Source organism: Bradysia coprophila (assembly GCF_014529535.1).
Source record: "Bradysia coprophila strain Holo2 chromosome IV unlocalized genomic scaffold, BU_Bcop_v1 contig_81, whole genome shotgun sequence".
Lineage (NCBI taxonomy): Eukaryota > Metazoa > Arthropoda > Insecta > Diptera > Sciaridae > Bradysia > Bradysia coprophila.
In genome coordinates, this window is record NW_023503375.1 from 1,607,201 (window position 1) to 1,631,855 (window position 24,655).

Consider the following 24,655-nt stretch of genomic DNA (forward strand, 5'->3'; position numbering starts at 1 on the left):
AAAAAATTATTCAAACGTTAGAGATCAATGCATAGTTTAAATTGAAAACAAAAATTACTATAATGTATAGCCATTTTCAGTGGTGTTACCCCATCGTTGGTCACAGCATTTACATCAGCACCCGCTCTGATTAGTGCATTTACAGCGGCATATTTGCCAGATTCAGCGGCATAGTGTAAAGGAGTGTTATTATCATTATCGGTGCCTTGCAAATTTGCCCCCTTTTCTATTAACAATCGGATTGTGCTAGTTATACCTATACAAAAAATACAAAGAATTGTAGTTTCAGTTTAACAAATTTTATGAATGAATTACCATGTTGTGCGGCGAGATGTAAAGGCAATTGTCCATATTTGTACTCTGCTCGATTGACATCCGCTCCTATTGCAATTAATGCATTAGCGACCACAGTGTTGCGCTCCGAAATTGCAACAAGTAATGCTGTCGCTCCATGTTTGCTTGAATGGTTGACATCTGCACCATTGTTAACCAATAATTCTATGATCTCCCGGGTACCACCTTGAGACAAATGCGTTTACATAACGGTATGTTTTTACATATTTTCTGTTAATGCTGTTAAAATTAAATTATAGTTTGAAATTACCTTTAATGGAGGCAAAATGTAATGGTGCCAACTGATCCTCATCTCTAAAGTTTACATTCGCTCCCTTCTGAATCAATAGCTCAACGATCTTGGCATTCATTGTTTGTTTTTGAATAAAACAGGAACAACAGGAAGTTAACCGATCGTAACATTAATAATCTTGTGCAATTTAAAAAAAAGGTCTAGATCACCATTTGTTCCAGCTATGTGCAATGGGACCATTTTCTTTTCATTAGCAATGTTCGGATCTGCTCCGTTATTCAGCAAAAACTCAGCAAAATTGTATCTCTCACTATCTAAACGATGAAAATAATAATTTCATTTATCACTCTTTTATACATAAACTATAAACGACGGACGAGAATAAAGATGTAATTAGTTTTATACGAAATTTTGCAGACCTTCAAAGTGTTCAAAAGAAGATAACCGGACACTCCCCAAATTTTTAGCCCCGTACGAAGTACTGGTGGCTTATAAGATTAATATGCCGTTTGTAACACGTCGAATTGGAGGCAGACAGTAAGGGTAAAGCATTTGGTTATGTTCATAGATGACGAATCCGCAATAAAAAAAATGTCCGTCCATCCGTCCGTCCGTCCGTCTGTGACCCCTCTAGCTTGAGTAAATCACAACATTTTTTCAAAATTCTTTTTTCCCCGATTGGTATCGTCAAAAGTAAGGTCACGTTCGAAAATGGGCATGGTAGGATCGGCCCTTCCAGAGCTAGGGCCCTATAGGTGTTTTTCAGTCTTTCGACGATATCTACCGAAATACGCACGCAATGACTGCTTGTGATATATCAAATGAAAGGTATTGACAAGTAGAACAAAGTTGCTGAACATTGTTTTTGTGTAGGATGCAACGCGAGTTTGTTGGGAGGGCTAAAAGGTCGGTACTCGGCCCTAAGTGTTTTTTGCACATAAATCGAGTAAATCTCATCCGATTTTGCTAGATTTAGTTTTTTATGGAAGGTAATTGAATACCGAAAAGAACGTGGCGAAAAAAGTTTCAAATTTGGGCCCTTGGACTAAGGCCGCTATGCGGCCCTAAGTGTTTTTTGCACATAAATCGAGTAAATATCATCCGATTTTGCTAGTTTTTGTTTCGTTTGAGAGATAATTGAATACCGAAAAGAACGTGGCGAAAAAAGTTTCAAATTTGGGCCCTTGGATTAAGGCCGCTACTCGGCCCTAAGTGTTTTTTGTACATAAATCGAATAAATCTCATCCGATTTTGCTAGATTTAGTTTATTATGGAAGTTAATTGAATGCCGAATAGAATGATGGCGAAAAAAGTTTCAAATTTGGTCCTTTGGACTAAGGCCGCTACTCGGCCCTAAGTGTTTTTTGCACATAAATCAAGTAAATATCATCCGATTTTGCTAGTTTTCGTTTCGTTTGAGAGATAATTGCAGTGCCTATATTCGCGAAAATATTTCAAGAAAATTGTGAAAATTTTAGAAAATTTATGAAAATTGTGAAAATTTGAGAAAATTTATGAAAATTCACGAAAATTTGTGAAAGTTTATGAAATTTGTGAAAATTTATGAAATTTGGGAAAATTAAAGAAAATTACTTATTTTTTCATAAAATTTTCTATATCGTTGCTTTTCTCGTTTTTTTTTCAATTTTTTTTTATTAGACTTACAGTTTGTTCATCTTTAAAAAACACAATTTTCGATTTATCAGAGTTTTAAAAGTCATCCATGTTCCCAGTGCTTCCCAGTCTATGATGTTTTGGCGTTTGAATTCGCTAATTAAAAAACGCACTTTACTAATTATTTGTGGATATTTAGTAAATGCTGTCGTTTGTTTTTTTTTGGCTAAATAATCGTTTTTTAAACTAATTTGACGCAACGCATTATTCCACTGAGTCAGTACTACCGACTTGGAGGTTTTTCTTTCGTCACAGAAGTAAAAAAAGCAACTCGCAAAGACCACCGTAATCGATTTTCGTATGGACTATCAAAGTAGATTTGGAGCAGTTTTTGCTTATTATGATGTTTAACAACAATTAAAAATAATTTGTCCAATTTATAGTTCCCCATTATTTTCATTATATTCATCTGTTATCGAAGCTCTGTGTAGTATGATTTCAGTATTTATATAGTAAAATGCATGTTTAAAAAACTCTTTTATGCAATTCCGTCGCAAAATGTTCACTTTTTCATGCATCATTTCAATGGTATATTGATTTACTTTTTATCACTAGTGACAAAAAGGACATCCATATAACTTTTTGTCACTAGTGATAAAAAGTAAATCAATATACCTTGAAATAATACATGAAAAAGTGATTTTGCGACAAAATTGCATAAAACGTGTATGCAACACGTTGCGAAAGTGGTTGTTTTTGTCACACGATGTTGTTATCAAACTTGCTACGCTCGTCTGATAACATCACATCTAGTGACAAAAGCAACTACTTTTCGCAACTTGTTGCATAAATTACTATGATGGATGCAAGTAATAGGATAGTAATATTGAAAACTGAAAATCGTAGCACTTTATCGAAACAGAAACAAATGTAACTCAGAACTAGTTTCTCTTCGTCGTATCGGGATATAAATGTATATATTTGTTTGATACGAGTACGAGGCCGTAATCGTTTTTTGTTTCAATTCGCTCCTAATCACATAATTTGGTCATATGTATAAAACAAAGAGCATGAATATCTTGACGTATCAAATTGCACGTAAACAATATTTAAACAATGTAACAATAGGTTTACAAGCGGTTTTCGTGCGTTTTAAACCAACGTGAACCTCTTTTGGTAGGTGAGCTGGGCACTTTTCAGTTAGAATAAGAAAAGGCATTTATTTTCGTCAGCATTTGAACGGATCTTACAATATTTGGCATTCATACAACTACGAATAAGAAAAAAGGTTCGAAAGACCGCATTTCCTAAATATCCATCAAATAATTAGTAAGTCTACGAAAAAAATTTGAAAAAACAGGAAAGAAAACAGCGAAATCGAAGATTTCATGAAAAATACCCACCCTCTTCTTTCCAAAAACATTTTGATTTCTTCATTCGTGTTCAGAATTTAGATATTCGCATATCCCAGTTAATATATATATATATATATATATATGTAAAACACTTGAAAAGAGAAGAGAATGGCCCAAAATTAAGCATTTTTTCAATAACTAAAAATTTCGACTTTGACGATTTTTTCAGCTTATCCTGTATTTTACACAAACTAATTTTTTATCTTTTCGAGTTCTCGTGATATTCACTAAAAAACTTGAAAAACACGGATTTTCGGATGCCGCCGCCAAAAGTTATTGCCCAGGATCTTAGCCTTAACCCTAACTTTTCTTCATCAGGATACTAAACTCAACCGAAAAACACTTTAACATGCTCCGGACCTCACTTTGACACAGGGTTTTCAGTGACCCATCGACTAAATGTTAATTAAACTGAGTGTTTGACGATTTTCTAATAGTTCTCTTGTTTATTCGTTTTTCCTAAATTTCATGAAAATTTGTGAAAACTTAAGAAAATTCGTGAAATTTCATGAAAACTCACGAAAATTTGTGACAATTCAAGAAAATTTGTGAAAATTTATGAAATTTGTGAAAATTTGAGAAAATTAAGAAAATATTTTCGCGAATATAGGCACTGGATAATTGAATACCGAAAAGAACGTGGCGAAAAAAGTTTCAAATTTGGGCCCTTGGACTAAGGCCGCTACTCGGCCCTAAGTGTTTTTTGCATATAAATCGAGTAAATATCATCCGATTTTGCTAATTTTTGTTTTATTTGAGAGGTAATTGAATACCCAATGGAAAGTTGGCAAAAAATTTTGGGTTTCTCTGCGCAATTTTAAAAATGAACACTTTCAGTAAATTTGACCATGCCCAACTTGACTTGCATTTTGGTAACAGACGCATTAGAGGGTTGTAGACGTATTAGGGTTCCGGGCGTATTACGGCTACGGACGTATTATGGTTGCGGACGAAATAGGATTACGGGTCGTACGGGGCTAAGTCGCAGCAAACGCTCCGACTGTTCTGATGCATTGTTTTTTCAAATTAGCATACGCCGACCCATACGAAACACCTATCCGTATCAAAACCCTTTAATATAGAACTCTTCATCTCTCTCACTTTATTCTCTGCTCTGCTGAAAAGCTGTGAGCACTTTAAAATCAGTTACATCTACATTACACATTTTTTTCGTTGTTATCATGTAGAAAGAAATTGCCGGAGGCAATATCGACAGCACCGTACGAGGTCAAATTTTATAAATTTAAAACAGATATATGACTGTAAATAAAGACTTTTGAGCTACATAACAGCTAAATATATATATAGATGTCAACAGATGGAATGCCTGAAACATCCCACACACCAATTACTTCGCAAAAACTCTCTAAGTACCAATTTCCCAATATATTGCACTTTTACTAAAATCCAATATGGCCGCCGGCAGCCATTTTGTTTGTAGACCAGAAATAGTACTGACGCTTCACATTGTGGTGATCACAGTCAGCCAGTCACTCAGTTGATTTGTATTCAATCTAGCAACCTGAAATTTACCTTTATAAGGAACCGCATTTTGATAATAAAAACATAGCTAACGCCGCCCCTTACGAAACACCCATTCGTATCAAAAGCCTTTAATGTGAAACTCTTCATTTCTCTTACTTCATTTTTTCTCTGCTGAAAAACTATTATCCCTTTAAAATCACTTACATTATCCACTCTTTGCCTTGTTATCATATACAAATAAATTGCCGGAGGCAATATAGACAGCCCCGTACGAAGTCAAATTTCATAAATTCCTTTTTAAACAGCTATATAAAGCTATATTTACCTATATTTCACTATAAATAAACATTTCACAGAGGAATATGCTATTATATAGCTCTATATGCCTGTATATAGCTCAATAAAGCTGTATATAGTTATATATAGATGTCCATATATGGAATCCCTGAAACACCACACACATAACAAATTATTTCCATGTTAACAGAAACTCTCTAAGTACAATTTTTCCCAAGATATATCACTTTTGATAAAATCCAATATGGCCGCCGGCAGCCATTTTGTTAGGAGACCGGAAATTTTACCGACGCTTTACATTCGTTAATACCTTTCAAACAAAAAAAAATCATGAAATTCGGTCAAAATTTACTCGAGATATTGACAAAATACTCCACGTTCACTGTACGGCCGAGTAGCCAGATAAGAGCTCACTCCAAGAGACCTAGCTCACGCTCCGGAGAACATAATTTCATAAACTTTTTTTCCCTGATTGGTACGGTCAATACCTATCTAATAAAGCTAAAACAGACGAAATATGCAAAAACTGCTTGCCGCCCTGTGCCTGTTTCACACCAAGGGGTCTAACTCACGAGTCGGTCATCCGATTTCCAAAAACTTTTTTTTTTCGATCGGTATTGTAAATATCTTTCATTTGATGTATCATTTACGAGTATAGCGTTTAAATGTCCAGAGATATCTTCGAAAAACCGTAAAGCACTTATTGGGCCCCAGCTCAGGAGGGGTCGATCCAAAATCACTCATCTTTGAACTTAGCATGTCTTTTGACATTACCAAACGGGGAAAAAAAGAATTTTCAAAATCGGATGCGTTTTACTCAAGTTATCGTGCAGACAGACAGACGGACGGACGGACGGACGGACAGACGGACATTTTTTTTCTTGCTGATTTGGCATCTCTGGACAACCACAATAGGTTTCCCCTTACTCAGGGAGTCCAATTCGACGTGTTACAAACGTATGCGTAAACCTATAAGACCCCAGTACTTCGTACGGGTCTAAACATTCTTTCAACGACTTCGGTCGTGAACACATCTCGTAACGAAGTACTGGGGTTTCAGGGATTCCATATATGGACATCTATATATACCTATATACAGCTATATTGAGCTATATACAGGCATATAGAGCTATATAATAGCATATTCCTCTGTGAAATGTTTATTTATAGTGAAATATAGGTAAATAAAGCGGTATATAGCTGTTTAAATAGGAATTTATGAAATTTGACTTCGTATGGGGCTGTCTATATTGCCTCCGGCAATTTATTTGTATATGATAACAAGGCAAAGAGTGGATAATGTAAGTGATTTTAAAGGGAGAATAGTTTTCCAGCAGAGAAGAAAATGAAGTAAGAGAAATGAAGAGTTTCACATTAAAGGCTCTTGATACGAATAGGTGTTTCGTACGGGTCGGCGTTAGCTATGTTTTATATGTAGATCATTCACTTCCTACAACATCATGCCCGCACGTTACTACGACTTTTTGACCCCTTGAATGACTTTTAAACTAGGATATCTGGAATCTAGGAATACATACAAGTTCAATGAGCTATCACACGTTATTGCAGCTTTAACATTGGCCGAGATATTGAACTTCAAAATATTGATGTTTGTATGAAAATCTCGAATTTTCAGATATTGCGAATCGCCTACGTTTTAGTTAGTTAGTTACTTAGTTAGTTAGTTAGGCCATTTATAGCCCAAAAAGAAGAATGGAATTTTCAAAAGTTGGAAAAAGCCCATATTTTGGGAGCTGGAGCTCCTCAAAGTCTCCATACAAACGCCATATAAAAGCCAATTTGTATATGTGTGTTTTCGAGAAATTGTATAATCGTGAATAATGTAGGCATTGTGCGTTGTGATGACGGATGGATGGTGGTGTTAGTTTTGGAAATAGAAGGCATTGACAAATAATGAAGAATGTCGGGCAGTTGGAATTTAGCGTTTCAATTATGTTTTTGGGGTTATGTCTGTTGGTGGGGCAGATGGAGAATTGGTTTCTTCTGCAAAGTCTCAGAGTTTTGGTACAATCGCTAAACCGAACTGGTGTGCATACGCTATTTGGCACCAGCTGGTCACATACAATTCCAAATGGGACCAGCTGGTGCAAAATACGTATGTTCGGTTGAGGGATTGTAGTAGAATTGGACGGTGTTGGCGAAAAATATCGGGTAGTTGGAATTTAGTGTTTCAATTAGGTTTTTAGGGTTATCTCTGTTGGCGAGGCAGATGGAGGAGTGGTGTCTTCGGCAAAGTCTCAGTAGAATACGGACGAAATGGTCAAAAATGGGAAAGTGTTTCAATTTTATGTTTTTAGACTTTTTTCGAAATGTGTGGCAGATGGAATATTGGTGTCTTTGGCAAAGTCTCAGAGTTTTGGGAGTAGAATACGGACGAAATGGTCAAAAATGGGAAAGTGTTTCAATTTTATGTTTTTAGACTTTTTTCGAAATGTGTGGCAGATGGAATATTGGTGTCTTTGGCAAAGTAAATACTTTTATGTAGCGTTTAAAGGTCCTGAGATATCGTCGAAAAACCCTAAAGCATTTATTGTGCCCAAGCTCGGGAGGGGTCCACACAAAATCACCTATCTTCGAACTTTTGACATTACCAAACGGGGAAAAAAATAATATTAGAAATCGGATGTGTTGTACTAAAGTTAGAGACGGGTGGATTGACTTTTTTTCGCTGATTTGGAGGTCCAATTCGACGTGTTACAAACGTATGCGTAAACATGGGGTCCGATAGTACTTCGTAATTGTCTAAACACTTACCTGCTGCAATGATAGCATTAGCTAAAATTGAATCTCCTTCTTTGTCTTGGGCATTGACTTGAGCTCCATTTTGAATCAACAAATTTGCGACAGGCACCGAATCTTAAAACATTTAGATTGGTTTTTATAATTAATAATTTTCGGTAGATTTAAGAGTGATATCGCGAAATCGTCAAACAACTTTGGGATATTATTGAGTTACAGCTCATTCGATTCGTTGAACTGATGCGAGTAAAATGTAGTACTACGTTTGGTGAACTTTATTTTATTGTCGACGATCGAGGTCATGAAGTAAGGGCCCGCCAAAAGAGCCCCAAAATCATTTTCTTGCGATTAGTTGAGTGAAAGAATTTTGTAAAAAAAAACTTTTTGCTGTAGCCTTGTAGGCCTTGAAGAGACGCACATTTTCATATAATTTAAAAAAAAAATAGAATTGTTATTTAAAGTGAAGTAAACTAAAATAAAGAGGTACTTTACACGTTTGTTACGTATACTACCGATTTTCGATTGCTGAAATATAGTCGAAATATACGCGTAAAACGCTCAAAATTTTAAATCGTAATGCGTAGAAAATGATTTTTGGGCTCTTTCGGCAGGCCCTTATTTCTCATGACCTCCATCAACGCACTGCTCCTAGCATGAACATAAGAAATATTTGGAGGCTGATGAAGTCACAGTAGGCACTGCGTTTCTTTCGTAAAGATAGATAACTTGTTTTCGTTGTGTGAGTTAAAACACACAATACAATCAATCTTAAGCGGTAGCTCTCATCACAAAAGCCTCCAAATTGGACATTTGTCAAAGTAGTGTTCATGCTAGGAGCAGTGCGTTGCCTCCATCGTCAACAACAAAATAAAGTTCACCAAGAGTAGTACTACGTTTTACTCTCATCAGTTCAACAAATAACAAATATCCGTCCTAAAATGTCTGATTTTGTTCGATGTTTTGGCGATAGAACTCTTAATAGGTGAACATTTTTTTCAGAAATACCATTTACACCTGCGTAAAATAGAGGCGTCCATTTATCACTGTCCAAGGCATTTACATTCGCTCCAGCCTTAATCAAAATGTCTGCAATCTTGTCAAAACCTGGAAATGTAGTCAGTCTTATACTAGCATCAACACAAAAAATAAAACACATTTTCTCACCATTATAAGCAGCCACGTGCAATGCAGTCATTCCTTTGTTATTCGAACTACTGACATCAGCTCCATTATTAATAAGCATTTCAACGATTTTGTCGTTACCTTAAATATATCATAAGAGAATGAAGAAATGAAAATCGTTTTAAAATAAGTTTCTTGACTAAATAAAGTTCCAGGTTACCTCCTTCAGCAGCAAAATGTAGGGGAGAGTATTTTGCATTGTTCAAAACATTTACATCCGATCCATTTTTGATCAAATAATCCACCACTGTCTCACCTACAAGCAAAGGGTTGGAAGAAGTCTTTAAGTCAAGTGAAAGTGGAAAAATAATTTACTGAATAAGGCAGCAATGTGTAATGGGCTATAGCCACTTTTATTGTCGATTTCATCACCGTAGATACGAAGAAACAAGTTTATATCGTCACGAACGTCTGAAAAGCAAATGTCATGTTTGTAGCAATAAATAAATAAAATACATGACGCACAAGATACCGAAGCCGAATATATGAAAAAAAATTGACATAAGAATCGACAAAATACTGAATATTCAGAATTCTGCGATTCTGCAAATTTTGCATGAAATGAGAATATGATTTTATATGCCTCTGTGTGGTATGACTAACATTATGCATCAGCTCGGAGAGGGAGTTTGGGTTTATCTTTGCATCGACACATAAAAAATGATATGCACCTATGTCCAAACGTTTATTTTGACGAGTTGGATTATGATCCGCGCCTTCGTCTTAGGATCACAATCACTAACTCGTCAAAATAAACATTTGGACACAGGTGCATAATATTTATTCTCTCTTTCGTTAAATATTGCGAAATATTGTATTCTCAACTGACACTAAATGGTAATGTGAACTCAAAAAAAGGTGATAATGAAGGCAGACTTTACAACACTGCAAAATTGTTTATCAGTTTTCGACTTACCATTTTTATCAAATGAACTGAAAATCTGCGCCAGTCGGATTCTAATGTGATATAAAATTCAATATATTATTAAAAATAGTGGTTCTACCTCTATGAGTTAGAACGCGCACGGAGGCTATCTAGTTGGGCCTATTGTACTCACTATTATGTTTCGGAGTGACTATTCGACACCAGTGTCGAATAGCCACACAACACAGCGCATGCTATTTGACACCAGTGTTGAATAGCCAAGCAACACAGTTCATGCTATTTGACACTGGTGTCGAATAGCCAAACAACACAGTGCATGCTATTAGACACCGGTGTCGAATAGCCAAACAACACAGGGCATGCTAATTGACACCTTTCACACTCATTTATTTATAGGCGAAATTGTAATGCATATATTCAAATAAAGATTGACGTCAATAAGTTGTGGTTTACGCCAGGTTGGTATTTCGTGTAAGAAGGTCAAAAGGTGTTGATAATAGTAACTATGATCAATTGACGTGTCAAGTGAGCCATCAATTTTGAATTATTTTAACTTTTTTTTTGAAAATTTATAAATTAAAATCCCTTGTAGCGAATCGTAGATAAGACAGAAAGCATACATCAATAAATTCTACGTTTTTTCCCCTTACCACAGCACTGCTAATAGCATGAACTTTAGGCTTTAGTGATAAGAGCTACCACTTAGCATTGTTTGTATTGTATGCTTTAACTCATACAACGAAAAAAAGTTATCTATCGTTATTGAGACTGTAAAGGCGAGATTGAGATTGAGATTGAGACTGTAAAGGCGTTTTGTTGGTTCCTAGGGAATTAATCCTTTTACAATAATGGAACGTAAATGCGTTTAGCTCATTCCTAGGGAATTCATTCTTTTATAAAATGTAACGTAAAGGAGTTGAGTTCGTCCCAACAGAATTCAACTTTTTACGAAAAGAATACAAATTTTGATTCTACATAAAAAGTGCGCGCGAAATTTATTTCTGGCTCCCAAAGGTGGGTGTCGAATAGCATCCGCTGTGTTGACTGGCTAATCGACACCAGTGTCAATTAGTATCTTCTGTGTTGTGTGGCTAATCGACACCAGATGCAAATAGCATCCACTGTGTTGTCTGGCTATTCGACACCGGTGTCAAATAGCAAGCACTGTGTTGCTCAGCTATTCGCATCCGGTGTCGAATAGCCACACAATACAGTGCATGCTATTTGACACCGGTGTCCAATAGCATCGGCCATTATGTTTTGATAAACATTTGCTGTTGTATGGGACTTTCGTTAACTAAAAATGTATTTAGGTAAATCCTCAGGTTACAAAGATCTATTTTTCAGGCTATTTTGTGATTAAAGCTTGATAACGTTTGTTCTACTTCTTCCAACTAATTTGAGTAAACAAAAAAATTAATCAAATCCAAATCAATCCTGAAGATGTACTAAAATATCATAAAACGCACTTTCGTGCTGTATGCTACAGCATTTCTGAGTATTCGCATATATGTAACATTAACATACACACAATGATGTGCGTAACTGTAAATAATAAAAAACTAGCAAACAAAGATGTTTCGATTTCGAAAAAGATCAACCAAGCCATCAGGCATGAGTTCCTATGAACATTTGAATCAGGCTCGAAATGAGACCTGACATTGAGCCTTGCGGCAATAGGGTTCTTTCGAATATAAACTACGTGTAGTGTCAAAATAATGTAATGTTTCCTCGAAGCACATGTACAATAGAATTGTACAAAGGACATTCACTACACTACAGAAAAAAGTCTTTCACGACTAAATGATCTTCATTTTTTTACAAACGAAAACAATTTCACCGGTAAAATACACTAAATTAATCCGAATAGAAATAGAACCAATATCCTGACAAATTTTCAGCTAATTAGACAATACATTAGAACTTAGAATTGCATAAAAAGATGCCAATGTGTGGCTACAGCTGAAAGGAACAAAAGGAACATTACAAGATCATTTTTCGAGATCAATAGCCATAAGGCAAGAGTTCCTTTTGGAACATTAGAATCGAGCTCAATAAGAGTCCCGACATGGAGTCTTACGGCAATGCGTTCTTTCAAACAATAAACAACACGATAAAACATAAACTTCGAGAAGCAACAATCAATATTGCAATATTATTCGAAGCACATGTTCATAAACAAAGAGAACAATGGAATTGTACCAGCCCTACACAAAAAGTATGAATCTTCACATTGAAAATGTTGTTCACTAGTAAAATGATATTGATTCAGTCAATAAACTAAATGTAAAATTATTTCACAATTTGAACACAAATAATTACTTTTAAAATGCAAAAATGCCAACACAAATCCAATTGCGCAACGAAACACATAGAAACGTTTTGGGGGAGCGACGTCCGTTTTCACTTTTAAATGACGACCGAATGTTCAATATTACATTTGTTGCATTTGCAAGCATTGATTTACCATAGGAAAATGAACATGTGAAACAAGAAGTTGACCGCTTGAATGGTGGAGTATAATATAATAAGCAATAGAAATCGAAATATCAAAGGACGAATATCTTAAGGTTGCTCCAGCATCATAATAATCGGTCGGCCGAATGGAAAAGAAATACACTCTCAGTTCATCTAACTATACTTACTTGGGCTTTTCCTGTGCTGAAAAAAAATAAAGAAAAGAAAATTTCATCATTTGATTGACTTTACATAATTGTCGTCAGCTTTACCTGCCAATACGCTGGTCCATAGTATGCCAACAACGCAGAAAATTAATGACGCTGTCTTCATATTGGTACAGAATTATTGCAATCGACCTGCTCCTAATTTAGTGGAATTAAACTGATGTGATTTAGTGCTTTGCTTCCAGCCTAGAAGTGTTTCTACTGCCGTTGTCCACTATCACTTGAATGAAGTAATAAAGGTTTCGCAGTCAATTTATATAGCGAATGTTGGAGATCAGAGAAATGTGTTCGTGACGATCACGTAACCCAAATACTGATTAAAGATTTTGCAAATTAACGCAATCATAAATGTCTTCTTCGTGAGGTTATCGGGTGAGGCAAAACATTCTGATACCATGGAATGGATGACGAGCTTCTTAACGTTAAACTATTGCGTCTTTCGAAATTCGGCCACTTTTTAATCATTTTCTCAATAAATTATATGAATAACATCGGGATCCATTTGACGTGTGCGTTGCGCATTGTTTGTTCTTATGGAACCATTATGTTGTAACGAATTGTACCACGAACAAATTGAATCGAAAAAAAAAATAAGAAAGTATTTGGTGTCACTTCCACTTCATTTAAGATGAAATATAGTTGTTTTTAATGAAAACCGTAAAACATCAATAGACTTTTGTACAAATTATTCAATTGTTTTTTAAACACCTTTATTGGTATGAATAGTACAATCTTAACTGTTTGTTAATTTATTACTAGGGTTGAGTTACTATTACTATCTCCCTTTTACTTGCGTAATTAGAAAAAAAATAAGACTTGTGTGGGTTTCACGACCCAATGGTCGAGTTCCTATGCGGTGTACTGTTTGCATCCTTCATGTCAGTTCGTGGGGTTTAACACGTTTCAGCCTCCTTATTTCATTTGTAATATCTAGTAATAAGATGGCTTCTACATTGGTGTGGTGAAGCAGTCTTTTCTCGTGTTTGATGGCGTTTTCCCAAATTACATTGGCAACCCATTGTATTTTTAAATCTTTGTGAATTTCTTCGTTTGTCACGTAACGATATGCGTTGGTGATCATGCGAAGAAAGTTGTTTTGGCTTGTTTGGATGATATCTGTGTTTGATTTTTTAACACAGCCCCAAAGAGTAGAGCCGTACATCCATATTGGAGGAAATCAATATTTTACAATCTTTTACAATCGATTTACAAGCTAAGTTTGGAGTTGAAGGAAATGTATTTGGCACCTTTCTCATACACTATACCTGTAAAGTAACCACAAACTCTTTCATTGGAGCCTTCGCAGACGACACAGCAATCATGGCAACAGATACATCGCAGTTGGAGGCAGTTAAACATTTACAAAATGTTTTGGATAAAATAAATCAGTGGACCATCGATTGGAAAATAAAATTCAATGTGTCAAAATCTAATCACTTTCGCATTGCATCACATAAACAGCAATCTCCGCATTTACCTCAATGGGATTCCTATTCCGCAGGCAGAGTCAGCTAAATATCTAGGATTAAATCTGGACAACAAACTAAACTGGAAAAATCATGTGAAGCAAAAGGCTGAGCAAATTAAACACAAAACGAGACAAATGTACTGTTTCAGCATTTGTTCAGTACAAGTGTATTTTGAAATAATTTCAAAACAGGTAATTTCAATTTGATGAATTTATTTTTCAAATCACCTTCGTCGTTAGCTGCTCTCAGTGGAGTGTAACCCTCATTATATCCAACATTAGGACTTGCCCTACTTGATTAGTAGATCTACACATTCATATCTACAATTTTTTTCTGTCAAAATGTTATGGTGACTCTTGTTCCTTATCGACTGCATTAACATTTGCTCCATTTCTTATTAACATTTTCGCAATATTTTGTTACAAACAATTTTGGTTTTATTTTGTAAACCGATGTTGCTCGACAAAATCAGTTTGATGATTGAATCGAAAGTTAAAGAATTGGTTCCATGATCATTATAAAACTTGATTAGGTTCATTTACTTTTGTACAAATCGAATGACTTTAGTACAAATTAAATTCTTTTTTGTACACAAAAAATGACATTTTGTACATACAGTTTCCATTTTGTACCATCCATTTTGTACTGAAAGAAAACCATTTCGTACTTAAAAATTATTTTATGAATACAAAATGTAATTGTTTGTACACTGAAAAACTGGCTGAAATGTGCCACAGTGTACATAAAAAAAACATTGTACCCAAGGTTGGGCTCTCGGACTAAATAACTCCGGACAAAATAACCCGGACATAAAAAAACTCGGTCATAATGGCTGTGTCTAAATGGAACAAATTTATATTTTGCCTTCAAGCTTTCTTCAAGTAGCACACTGATAAAGCGTGTGAATAATCCTTTGAACATTCAAGGGGGGATACTCCCCCTTGACCCCCCTCTGCGGGGGCTGCCGCCCCTCGACCCCGCTTTTTTATTTTTCCATTTTCTTCACGGCCTGCGGCGCTGATTCTCCCATAAAAATAATAATATTATTCACATTTGCGATGGTGGACTTATATGCATCAAGTGATTTATAATTACAACCGATTTCTATATCTTCCAATTACAATCGAACTTGATATGATCTAAGCTACTCGATGTAGTCGAATATACCCGGATATAATCGAAAATACTTGGATACAGTTGAATAGTCTCGGGTATAGTCGAATAGTTGAAAATACTTGGATATAATTGAATAGTCAAATATACTCGGATACAATCGAATAGTCGAACATACTCGGATACAGTCGAATATACTCGGATACAGTCGGTTAGTTTGATACAGTCGAATAGTCTCGGGTATAGTCGAATATACTCGGATACAATCGAATATTCTGATACAATCGAATATACTCGGATACAATCGAATATTCTGATACAGTCGAATAGTCGAATACACTCGGATACAATCGAATAATCGGATACAGTCGAATATCCTCGGATACAATCGAACAGTCAGATACAATCGAACAGTCGGATACAATCGAACAGTCGGATACAATCGAACAGTCGGATACAGTCGAATATACTCGGATACAATCGAATATTCTGATACAGTCAAATAGTCGAATAAACTCGGATACAATCGAATAGTCAAATATACTCGGATACAATCGAATAGTCGAACATACTCGGATACAGTCGAATGTCGAACATACTCGGATACAGTCGAATATAGTCGGATACATTTGAACAGTCAAATATGCTCGGATACAGTCGAATAGTCTCGGGTATAGTCTAATAGTTGAAAATAGTCGGATATAGTCGAATATACTCGGATACAATTGAATAATCGAAAATACTCGGATACAGTCAAATAGTCGAATATACTCGGATACAATCGAATAGTCGAATATCCTCGGATACAATCGAATATTCTGATACAGTCGAATATACTCGGATATAATCGAATAGTTGGATACTGTCAAATAGTCGAATACACTCGGATACAATCGAATAATCGGATACAGTCGAATACCCCGTCCCCCGGCCACATGGCTGAAGCGTGTATATATTATTGGTCGGGGGACGGGGTTGGTCTTTGTCCTCTTGAACGATGGAAGGGGACAAGTTTCATTTTATAAAGAGCTACAATCATTTAGCAGCTCATTACTGAGTGATTCGTCGGTGTGTGTACAACACACACGTAGTTTATTCATTGCGGTGCAATCTTCTCACTTGACATAAAAGAGTTGAAAAATAAACACAAAAATATTGAAAAAAGAAAATCTGACAAAAAAATGGTTGAAAAAAAAGTTCTGACAAAAAATATTGACAAAATAATTTTCTGTCAAAAAAAATGTTGAAAAAATAATTTTCTGACAAAAAAGTCTCGAAAAATAATTTTCTAACACAAAAAGTGTTAAAGATAATGAAAGCTTCAACTACTAAAGACTGATGAGAATGACATTTGGTAACATATTCTTGTTTCCGGGGCACAGATATCTTGGTCCAGGCAATGAATTGAATAATGGGTCTCCGGTTGATAGTGACGACTTAATTGCGAAAGAACACGATTTAGCTTACAAAACTGCCTGTACTAGTGATGACGTACACAATGCTGACAAAAAGGCCATCTTAGCGTTTCTCATTGATTGGCTAAGAAACAAAAATTGGCATTCAGCCGTCGGAGTGATAGGCCTGGGGTTGAAACATTTAACTGAACTCGTCTGTGCTAAAATATTTTACCCTAAACTAGTGAAATCTCAGAGTAACACTAAATAGGGTTGCAAAAACCAAGTATCGCGGAGATTTGTCTATAAATGAAATGTTACGGCTAGATATGATTCAGTCAATGATAAGGTATGGTACAGTTGACACAGTAGCGAGAACGGATATTAATATAAATAAAAATCTTTACAAAATTGTAAAGATTATAGGACTTTGGGTTTTGTACATGCCACAACGCTCCACGAAGAAAAATGAAGTGTCCAATATGCGGTGAAGTGTTTATAAGTCATTTCTACTTATATTCTCACCATTACGAGAAGCACGTAAACGTAACCAAACCTGAAGTACAATATTTGTACGGTACTCCTGAAAACGTATGGATCGATCCTAGACCTCGAGCATCCCGCAATGTTAGACGTCTGGGCAGACCACCTTTGATTGTATATCCAGCGAATAACACTTTGAAAGTAAATGAAACAAGACAGTTCGAAACAGAGTTGACAACTGGAAACGGGATGTTACGTGATGGGACTCTTAGAGACCTCCAAAGTTATACATATAAAGAGCTTCAAGCAATTCTTCGGTTTCATAAGCATCATTGTAATAAATAAGGAGTTCCAGAATAATACTACCTCAGTTCTACTCCAAACGGTGACAAGTGAAGATAAAGAATGGCTGTAACCTGTCCGCATTGCTCAAGCACTCTTGCCACCACTTACAACTTAAAAAGGCATATTTCTAGAAAACATTCAGAATATGTCCAAAACGATAGTGACGAAGACGTTGAAGAATGCGATAATGATCAAGAAAGCGACAATGTTGGTACTGAAAGTGATCAAGATGATGATGATGCAGAAGAAGAAGAAGACAAAAGGAGACAATAACTCAGGAGAACCAGAATCTATCGAGAGTCAAGCTACCGACTCAGCCGATGAAGATGGTACATACACGTACGACGAAGTTGTAGCAGTACTAAGATTTTATCTGGAACAACACCAACAACTACAACAATGATTTTTTTAAATAATTTACTTGTCAGTGATTATGTAACAGTTAAGCTCTTCAATTAATTTCTTTGTTTTCATTTTAATAAAGTACAATTTTACCAGTAAATCAATATCCGATTTTTTATTGACACAGTTTTACCGATCAAATTTCTTGAATCAAATTTTTTCACTACTTAAACCTTAAAAAGGCATATTTTGGCTTACGACCAAACTTCATCATCTTTTTCCTTAAGTTTTTTTTCTTGATCCGCTTTTTTTTGTGCCAAAAAGTTTCTGACAACGCAGTTTTGTATATAATAATTGAAATTTTTTTTAATGAAAATGTCATTTAAAGAAAACTTGCCGATAAATGATTTCATTGAACCACCGTTTGACATATGTAGGACAAAACACGCAGCATACATACCACAAACTTTTGATTCAAGTTGATGGAGCTGTTGCTCGTTTGATTCAAAAGTTGAACAATTTCTAATAAAAAAATCTGTCATGTCATAGATGTATGGGGGAAATTCAAAACTGTCGCAAAATGAACCTTTACGATTTTTATCCACATAAAGTCCTACCCAGTGAGTACCGGGTGAATACGATGACGAAAGGTTGATTATGAAGCCGTACTCATCCTTTTCCGACAGTATAACATTCTCCAATTTGTCCATTGTGCAGACTTTAAATTTCCGATTTTTTGCTGAATTATTGATTTCCAAGAAATGCTGCAGCACAATGGTATTCATTTTATCTTTGGCCAATTTCAACAAAGCGATTACAGTGGTTGACTCAGCTGTAGTACAGTCAAAGTGTGGGTCTAGAAAGATGTTCATTCATCAGTACCCCCTTTTTACCGTTCTTCATACAGTTTTACAACAGAAAATTTCTTCTTACCTTCCAAATTGTCACCTTGTTTTCACCACTGATATTATTAGTTTCGTAAAAATGCAAACAACCTGCCTCTACGAACCCCAGAACAAAACTGTACTGATCTCACTTCACAGGGTCGTTACATATTCAAATATGTCCATTTTAAAGACAGTTTCTCACAGTTTGAAAAAAAAGAACCATTATTTACTTGGAACTATGGACGATATCGGCGATGTGTACGAATCGCGATGTATGAAAAATACTAAAGAAATTGATCCTACAAAAATTTTGCAACTAAATGTCACTCCGCAAGCCTTGTCACCTTATTTTTAATGACCTTCCACTTCCACTTGTCACAAAAACATAACAAGACAACAACAATTCTACAATCAAACGAGAAGGCAAGGAGAGCATGCCACAACAGAAATAGACTGTGCTTGTCCTTCTACATAGAGTCCGTTTTATGCCAAAATATTGTCGAAACTGTGAGAAAGAACCATCGCTCCCATGGATGTATTCATAAACTCAATTTTCCTTCACAGAACACAGAAATAGGCTGTGCTGTTCATACTGGACCGTCTCCTTTTTATACAGAAAATATCACAAAAAATCTAAGAAAGAACCAACATTCACAGGCATTTTTTTCCTTCATCTGAGAATATGTACCGAATTGAAAAAAAATGACATTCTCTCAAGAGTTACATTCAATACAAAAGACATTGAAGAAACACAGCTTATGCAAAACAGGATCTTCACTGATCGTCTGTATAGTAGTGCAGTTATATAGTCTTTGCAATCAGAAAATTTGTCCTTACCTTCCAAATTGTCAGAATTGTACGCCTTGTTCTCACCACTGATTTTTTTTTAGTTTGGTGAAAATGCAAACAGCCCGACTCTACGAGCCCCAGAACAAAACTGTACCGATCTCACTACACAGAGTAGTCTTATATTCAAATATTTTTATTTTAAAGACAGTTTCTCACAGTTTGAGAAAAAGAACCATGGTTCTATGGATGATATCGGCGCTGCATACGAGTCACAATGATGTAGGAAAATACAATAGAAACTGATCCTACAAAATTTTTCCAACTAAATGTCACTTCTCCACAAGCTTTGTCAGCTAATTTTTATTGGCTTTCCACTTGTCACAAAAAACATAACAATACAACAACATTTATGAAATCAAACGAAAAGGCTCAAGTACAAATTGCCGCAACAGAAAAGACTGTGCTGATCCTTCAACATAGAGGTCTTATTAAGACAAAATATTATTAAAACTGTGAGAAGGGACCATCGTTTCCATGGAACTATTCATAAACCAAATTTTCCTTCACAGAACACATCTAGACATAGGCCAAAGCCCGTAGCAGGGTAATAGAAAAAAATAAAGTAGTACTTTAATCGAAGTATGCGAATATTTCCATACCTTTTTTCATAATGTCATTGTAAAATTACCATTAAGGCTGCTAATGGTATTATTGGTATCAAAAAACTACTCTATTTGACGTGTAAAATCCTCTATTACACTGCTAGGTGCTTTGAATAGACTCTTCATACCACACCGAACCTTTTTTATACAGAAAATATCACAAAGACTATGAGAAAGAACAAACACTCACATGAACCTATTCTACAGGCAATTTTTCCTTCTAAGACACATCTGAGAATATGCACCAACTTTTAAAGAAAAAACCGACATTCTCTCATGAGGCATATTCAATACTCCTTGTCCGGTATATATAGGCCAGTAGTAGGTGCACAATCGTAAAGGTTACTCAACCGCGCACCACTCGAATCTACAGCTGCATTCGTATTTTCAACATTACCAGATTGGCCAGTACCGTATTGTATACCAGTACACGCGGTAGTACCCCCTACAGTACAACTTTCACCATCAATACACTGCACAGCACCATTTTCGCCCACAGGATAAGTTCATTCATGACACGACTCATTTCTTCATAATAGTCCCTCATGTCAGATTCTGATATAGACGAACATTCAGTCAAGTCAACCTCCAAGAATCAGTACTCATTGAACCTGTCTTCTCTCTCAGTGGGCGCATCGACCTCTTCACAAATAGGATGTTCGTTCCGTGCATCCATTTTCTACACAGTCAGATGTTTCAACACAAATTAGTTTAAATAGTTTTCTGATGCGATTTTTTCTTTTCTTGTTAGAATCGTTTTGTGAGATTTTTTCCACCAAAATTTTTCTTGGGTGGATTTTTGTTTTGCTCACCCTAATTAGTCTTCTAATTAGTTTTTCTAACCCGATTTTTTCTCTCAACGAATTAGATTTTATATTTTCGTAAACCTTTTTCAGCTACCAGAAACTCTCAGCGCCAGGTGTCACTCAAATATAGACAAAAACAATTTGATGACAGCAAGACAACACCAACTACTTTTTTATCTTCGCAAAATATTCAAAAAATAATAATAACAACAAAAAAAACCAAAACACAAGTACAACCTATCGTACCTCTCTCCAGAAATAGACTGTGCTGTTCGTTCTGCACTGAGTCCTTTTTATACAGAAAATATCACCAAAAATGTGAGAAAAAATCATCGTTCACACGGATCTATTCCATAGGCAATTTTTCCTTCTAGGAACATATCTGAGAATATACACCGACTTAAAAAGAAAAAAACCGATATTTTCACAAACTATTCAACACAAAGGACTTAAAAGAAACACCGTTTATACATGGAGTATATGCGCATAGTTCAGCGCATAGTCTTTACAAAGGATATACACCGCCTATAGCAAAAGGTACTGTGACTATACCGCCTAGAATAAGTGAAAATAACACAAAAGGATATGCGCCGCGTATATAAAGTGGTATCACCGCATATATAAAGTGGTGATATAAAGGAAATTTACCGCTTATATAAGGCGGTGATATAAAGAAAATTTGGCGCTTATATAAAGTAAATAATGTGTGATAAAAAACAAGAGCAATAACATTGCATTTTAAGAATACCAGAAAATGTAGGAACATTATATTGGCCGAGTACAATAAAACGAAAGTATCGAACCAAAAATTGAATTGATCGACTGAAATTATTAAATACCATCCATTTATTCAATTTCACCGAAAATAAAATCAAATTTACCGACAGAAGTAGATCGACAAAAAATTGAAAATTACCGACCAATAAAACGAAAGATCGACTAAAATGGTAAAACTACCGGCCAAAAATCTCTTCGATCGACCGTTTAATGCGAGGGGTAACCGACTGGCCAAAATGGTGGCAAATCAATTTCTAATTCCTTTCAATTCCGCTTAATTACCTCAATTACCGGACCAACTCGTCTAATTGCCGGATTCGCTCTATTTCCTTTCAATTCCTTTCAATTCCGTTAAATTCCTTTCAATTTCCTTCAATTCCCTTTCAATTCCATTTCAATTCCCTTTCAATTTCCTTTCAATTATTTCTAAAGGTACTTCCTGTCAATTCCTTTTAATTGCTCTTTATTCCTTTTATTTCTATAATTAACGGATTAACACCACTACTTGCCGGATTCGTCCTTCAATTCCTATAATTTCAATCAATTCCTTCAATTCCACGAATTTTCGAAATAATTGCTCGATACTTTCAAATAGATATAAATTTAAAGTCAAAGTTAAACCCTTAAGCATTTTGGAAAAAGAATCGTCAGATTATATCAAGATAAAATTTGGAACAACTATGTTGTCCTACATTTGTGACTCATTTTGTTAGAATCTTTAATTTTTACTCATACTTTTAGAAGAGATTTTTCAATTTCAATTTAGATTAAACCGTCCAATTGACTACAGTTTTGTTTAAAATGATTTCACATCGCACATCATTGTTTATTTTAGATAAATAGTATTTTTCGTACCAAGATAGGAAATGACGAAAAACTTTTGTGAATCCGACAACTGAAATACGACATAACTTGCCATGATTTTTCATTAAGAAATGTCAATTTTTCCCGAACTATCTGTTTTTATCGTGCAGGAATAGTTATTTACGTTGTGGACGGTATATTTTAGGCAATTTCGCGGATTGTAGCGCGAACGAAGTGAGGGCGACAAGCGAAAGTGCCTAAAATAAACCGTCCACAACAGATGCGCATACAACGTTTCATGCTGAGGGCTGAGAAAAATTCCGTAATTTATGCCCAAGGCATGAAAAAAACTTCATTTCTTTACGATTTATGGTGCGGGAAAGAAATTACAATTGATTAATATGGTGAATGTGAAGTGTGTATGTTTTCAAGTAAATTGCTGTGTTTTGTCTATTTCAGTTGTCCGATTCACAAAACGTTGTTCGTACCTCGACAGGAAATGGATTTGTTCAGCACACGTCAGCAAAAGCCAAAGCACTCAATTTTTTGTTTCGCTCAAGTGATCGACATCGTAAGATTTTAGGCTTTTGAAAAGTTGATGGAATAGATGATATTGTCGGTGATGCATTTTTTTGTAAATTTGGTTTGAAACTGGAGCATTTCGCATCGGCAATGCCCCAGCCTAACATTCCCCCGACAAATATTCACTTGTTTGTTGCGGCTCAAACTCTTCCGCATCTGACTCACAAGAATCCTCTGAAGAAGAATCCTTCAGTGTGCATATTTTGAGCATAAAAGAACGTTGGACTTGTTCTAAAATGGAACTGATCAACACTGTACACTGTTATTTATTGTGCGGGAGCTTTTAAAATTAAAACAAAAAGGAAATAGTGTGGTTTTGCATTCGCTGGTCCTTCTTTCCGATAATCACAATAATCAGCATTTACTCTCATTTACTTTCAATTCCTTACAATTCCACATATTTCCAGTCAATTCCTATCAATTCCGATCAATTCCGGTCAATTCCGATCAATTCCGGTCAATTCCATCAATTCCAATTATTTACCGGATACTCCGGCAATTCTTTTGAGGGTGTGTAGTCAATTTCCCGAGTCGGTTACCCCTCGGTTTAATGTGTTTGATCGACCGGTTAATAAAATTCTCAGTCGGTAGTTTCGTATTTTCCGTCGATGGTATGTTTCCGGTACTTTCGATTTACGTTTCGGTAACTTTGAATTTATTGTCGTTAACCTAATTTAATAGTCGATCACTTGTCCGTCGGTAATTTATTATTTCTGTCGATCTGTTCCGGTCGGTAATTTCTTTTTTTGGTCAGTTTTTTAATTAAATGGTCAGTCGTTGTTTTTAATAGTCGTTACTTGCAGATTGTGCGTCGTTAATTTTTATTATTTCTTCGGTAATTTTGGTCGGTATTCTTCGTATACGTTTACGGTATAAATAAATTATAAGATGCTGTACTGATTTTTGAGTCGGTATTATCAATTTAATTTTCGGTATTTTAATTTTACTATTTTGTAATTTCTTCACGCTTTTAACCCGAAAAAAATTATTTGAAATTAAAAGCGCGTGAAAGAATGTTCACCTCAGCGAACAACAAAAACTGCAATATCAACTTTCCATGACACTGCAATGTTTTGTTTTTGCTGTTATTGTTATTTTGAAACAATAAATCGGGTGAACCATCATATCTATTTGCGTATTTCAGATCATTTAAGAATTATGTTCCGTCGTGTATAGATTACTAACGGACGAAGTATAGTTAATGTTCTTCTTTCAAAGTAATATTTGAAGTGTTAAGTGAACGTTAAATATTCTTAAATTCTGTGTTATCAAAACTGAAACGAAATTTTATCA

At 35.4% G+C, this 24,655-nt stretch overlaps 2 protein-coding genes across 2 annotated transcripts in view; both read right to left on the minus strand.

The window, feature by feature from the left end:
- LOC119072215 (putative ankyrin repeat protein RF_0381) overlaps positions 1-24,655 on the minus strand; it is a 70,335-nt gene that overhangs the window by 108 nt on the left and 45,572 nt on the right. Inside the window, exons 10-12 of the mRNA XM_037177389.1 lie at positions 605-702; positions 316-519; positions 59-256 (exon numbers count right to left, since the gene is read on the minus strand). Of these exons, the coding sequence (XP_037033284.1) occupies positions 59-256; positions 316-519; positions 605-702 (500 nt within the window). The remainder of the gene's footprint in view (positions 1-58; positions 257-315; positions 520-604; positions 703-24,655) is intronic.
- On the minus strand, positions 714-13,205 carry LOC119072219 (serine/threonine-protein phosphatase 6 regulatory ankyrin repeat subunit B-like). Its single transcript, XM_037177396.1, has 9 exons — positions 12,955-13,205; positions 12,871-12,886; positions 10,256-10,296; positions 9,655-9,750; positions 9,500-9,595; positions 9,322-9,420; positions 9,163-9,261; positions 8,173-8,274; positions 714-900 (listed from the first exon to the last, which is right to left on the minus strand). The coding sequence occupies exons 1-9, from the start codon at positions 13,013-13,015 to the stop codon at positions 740-742; spliced, it is 771 nt and encodes a 256-aa protein (XP_037033291.1). The 5' UTR covers positions 13,016-13,205; the 3' UTR covers positions 714-739.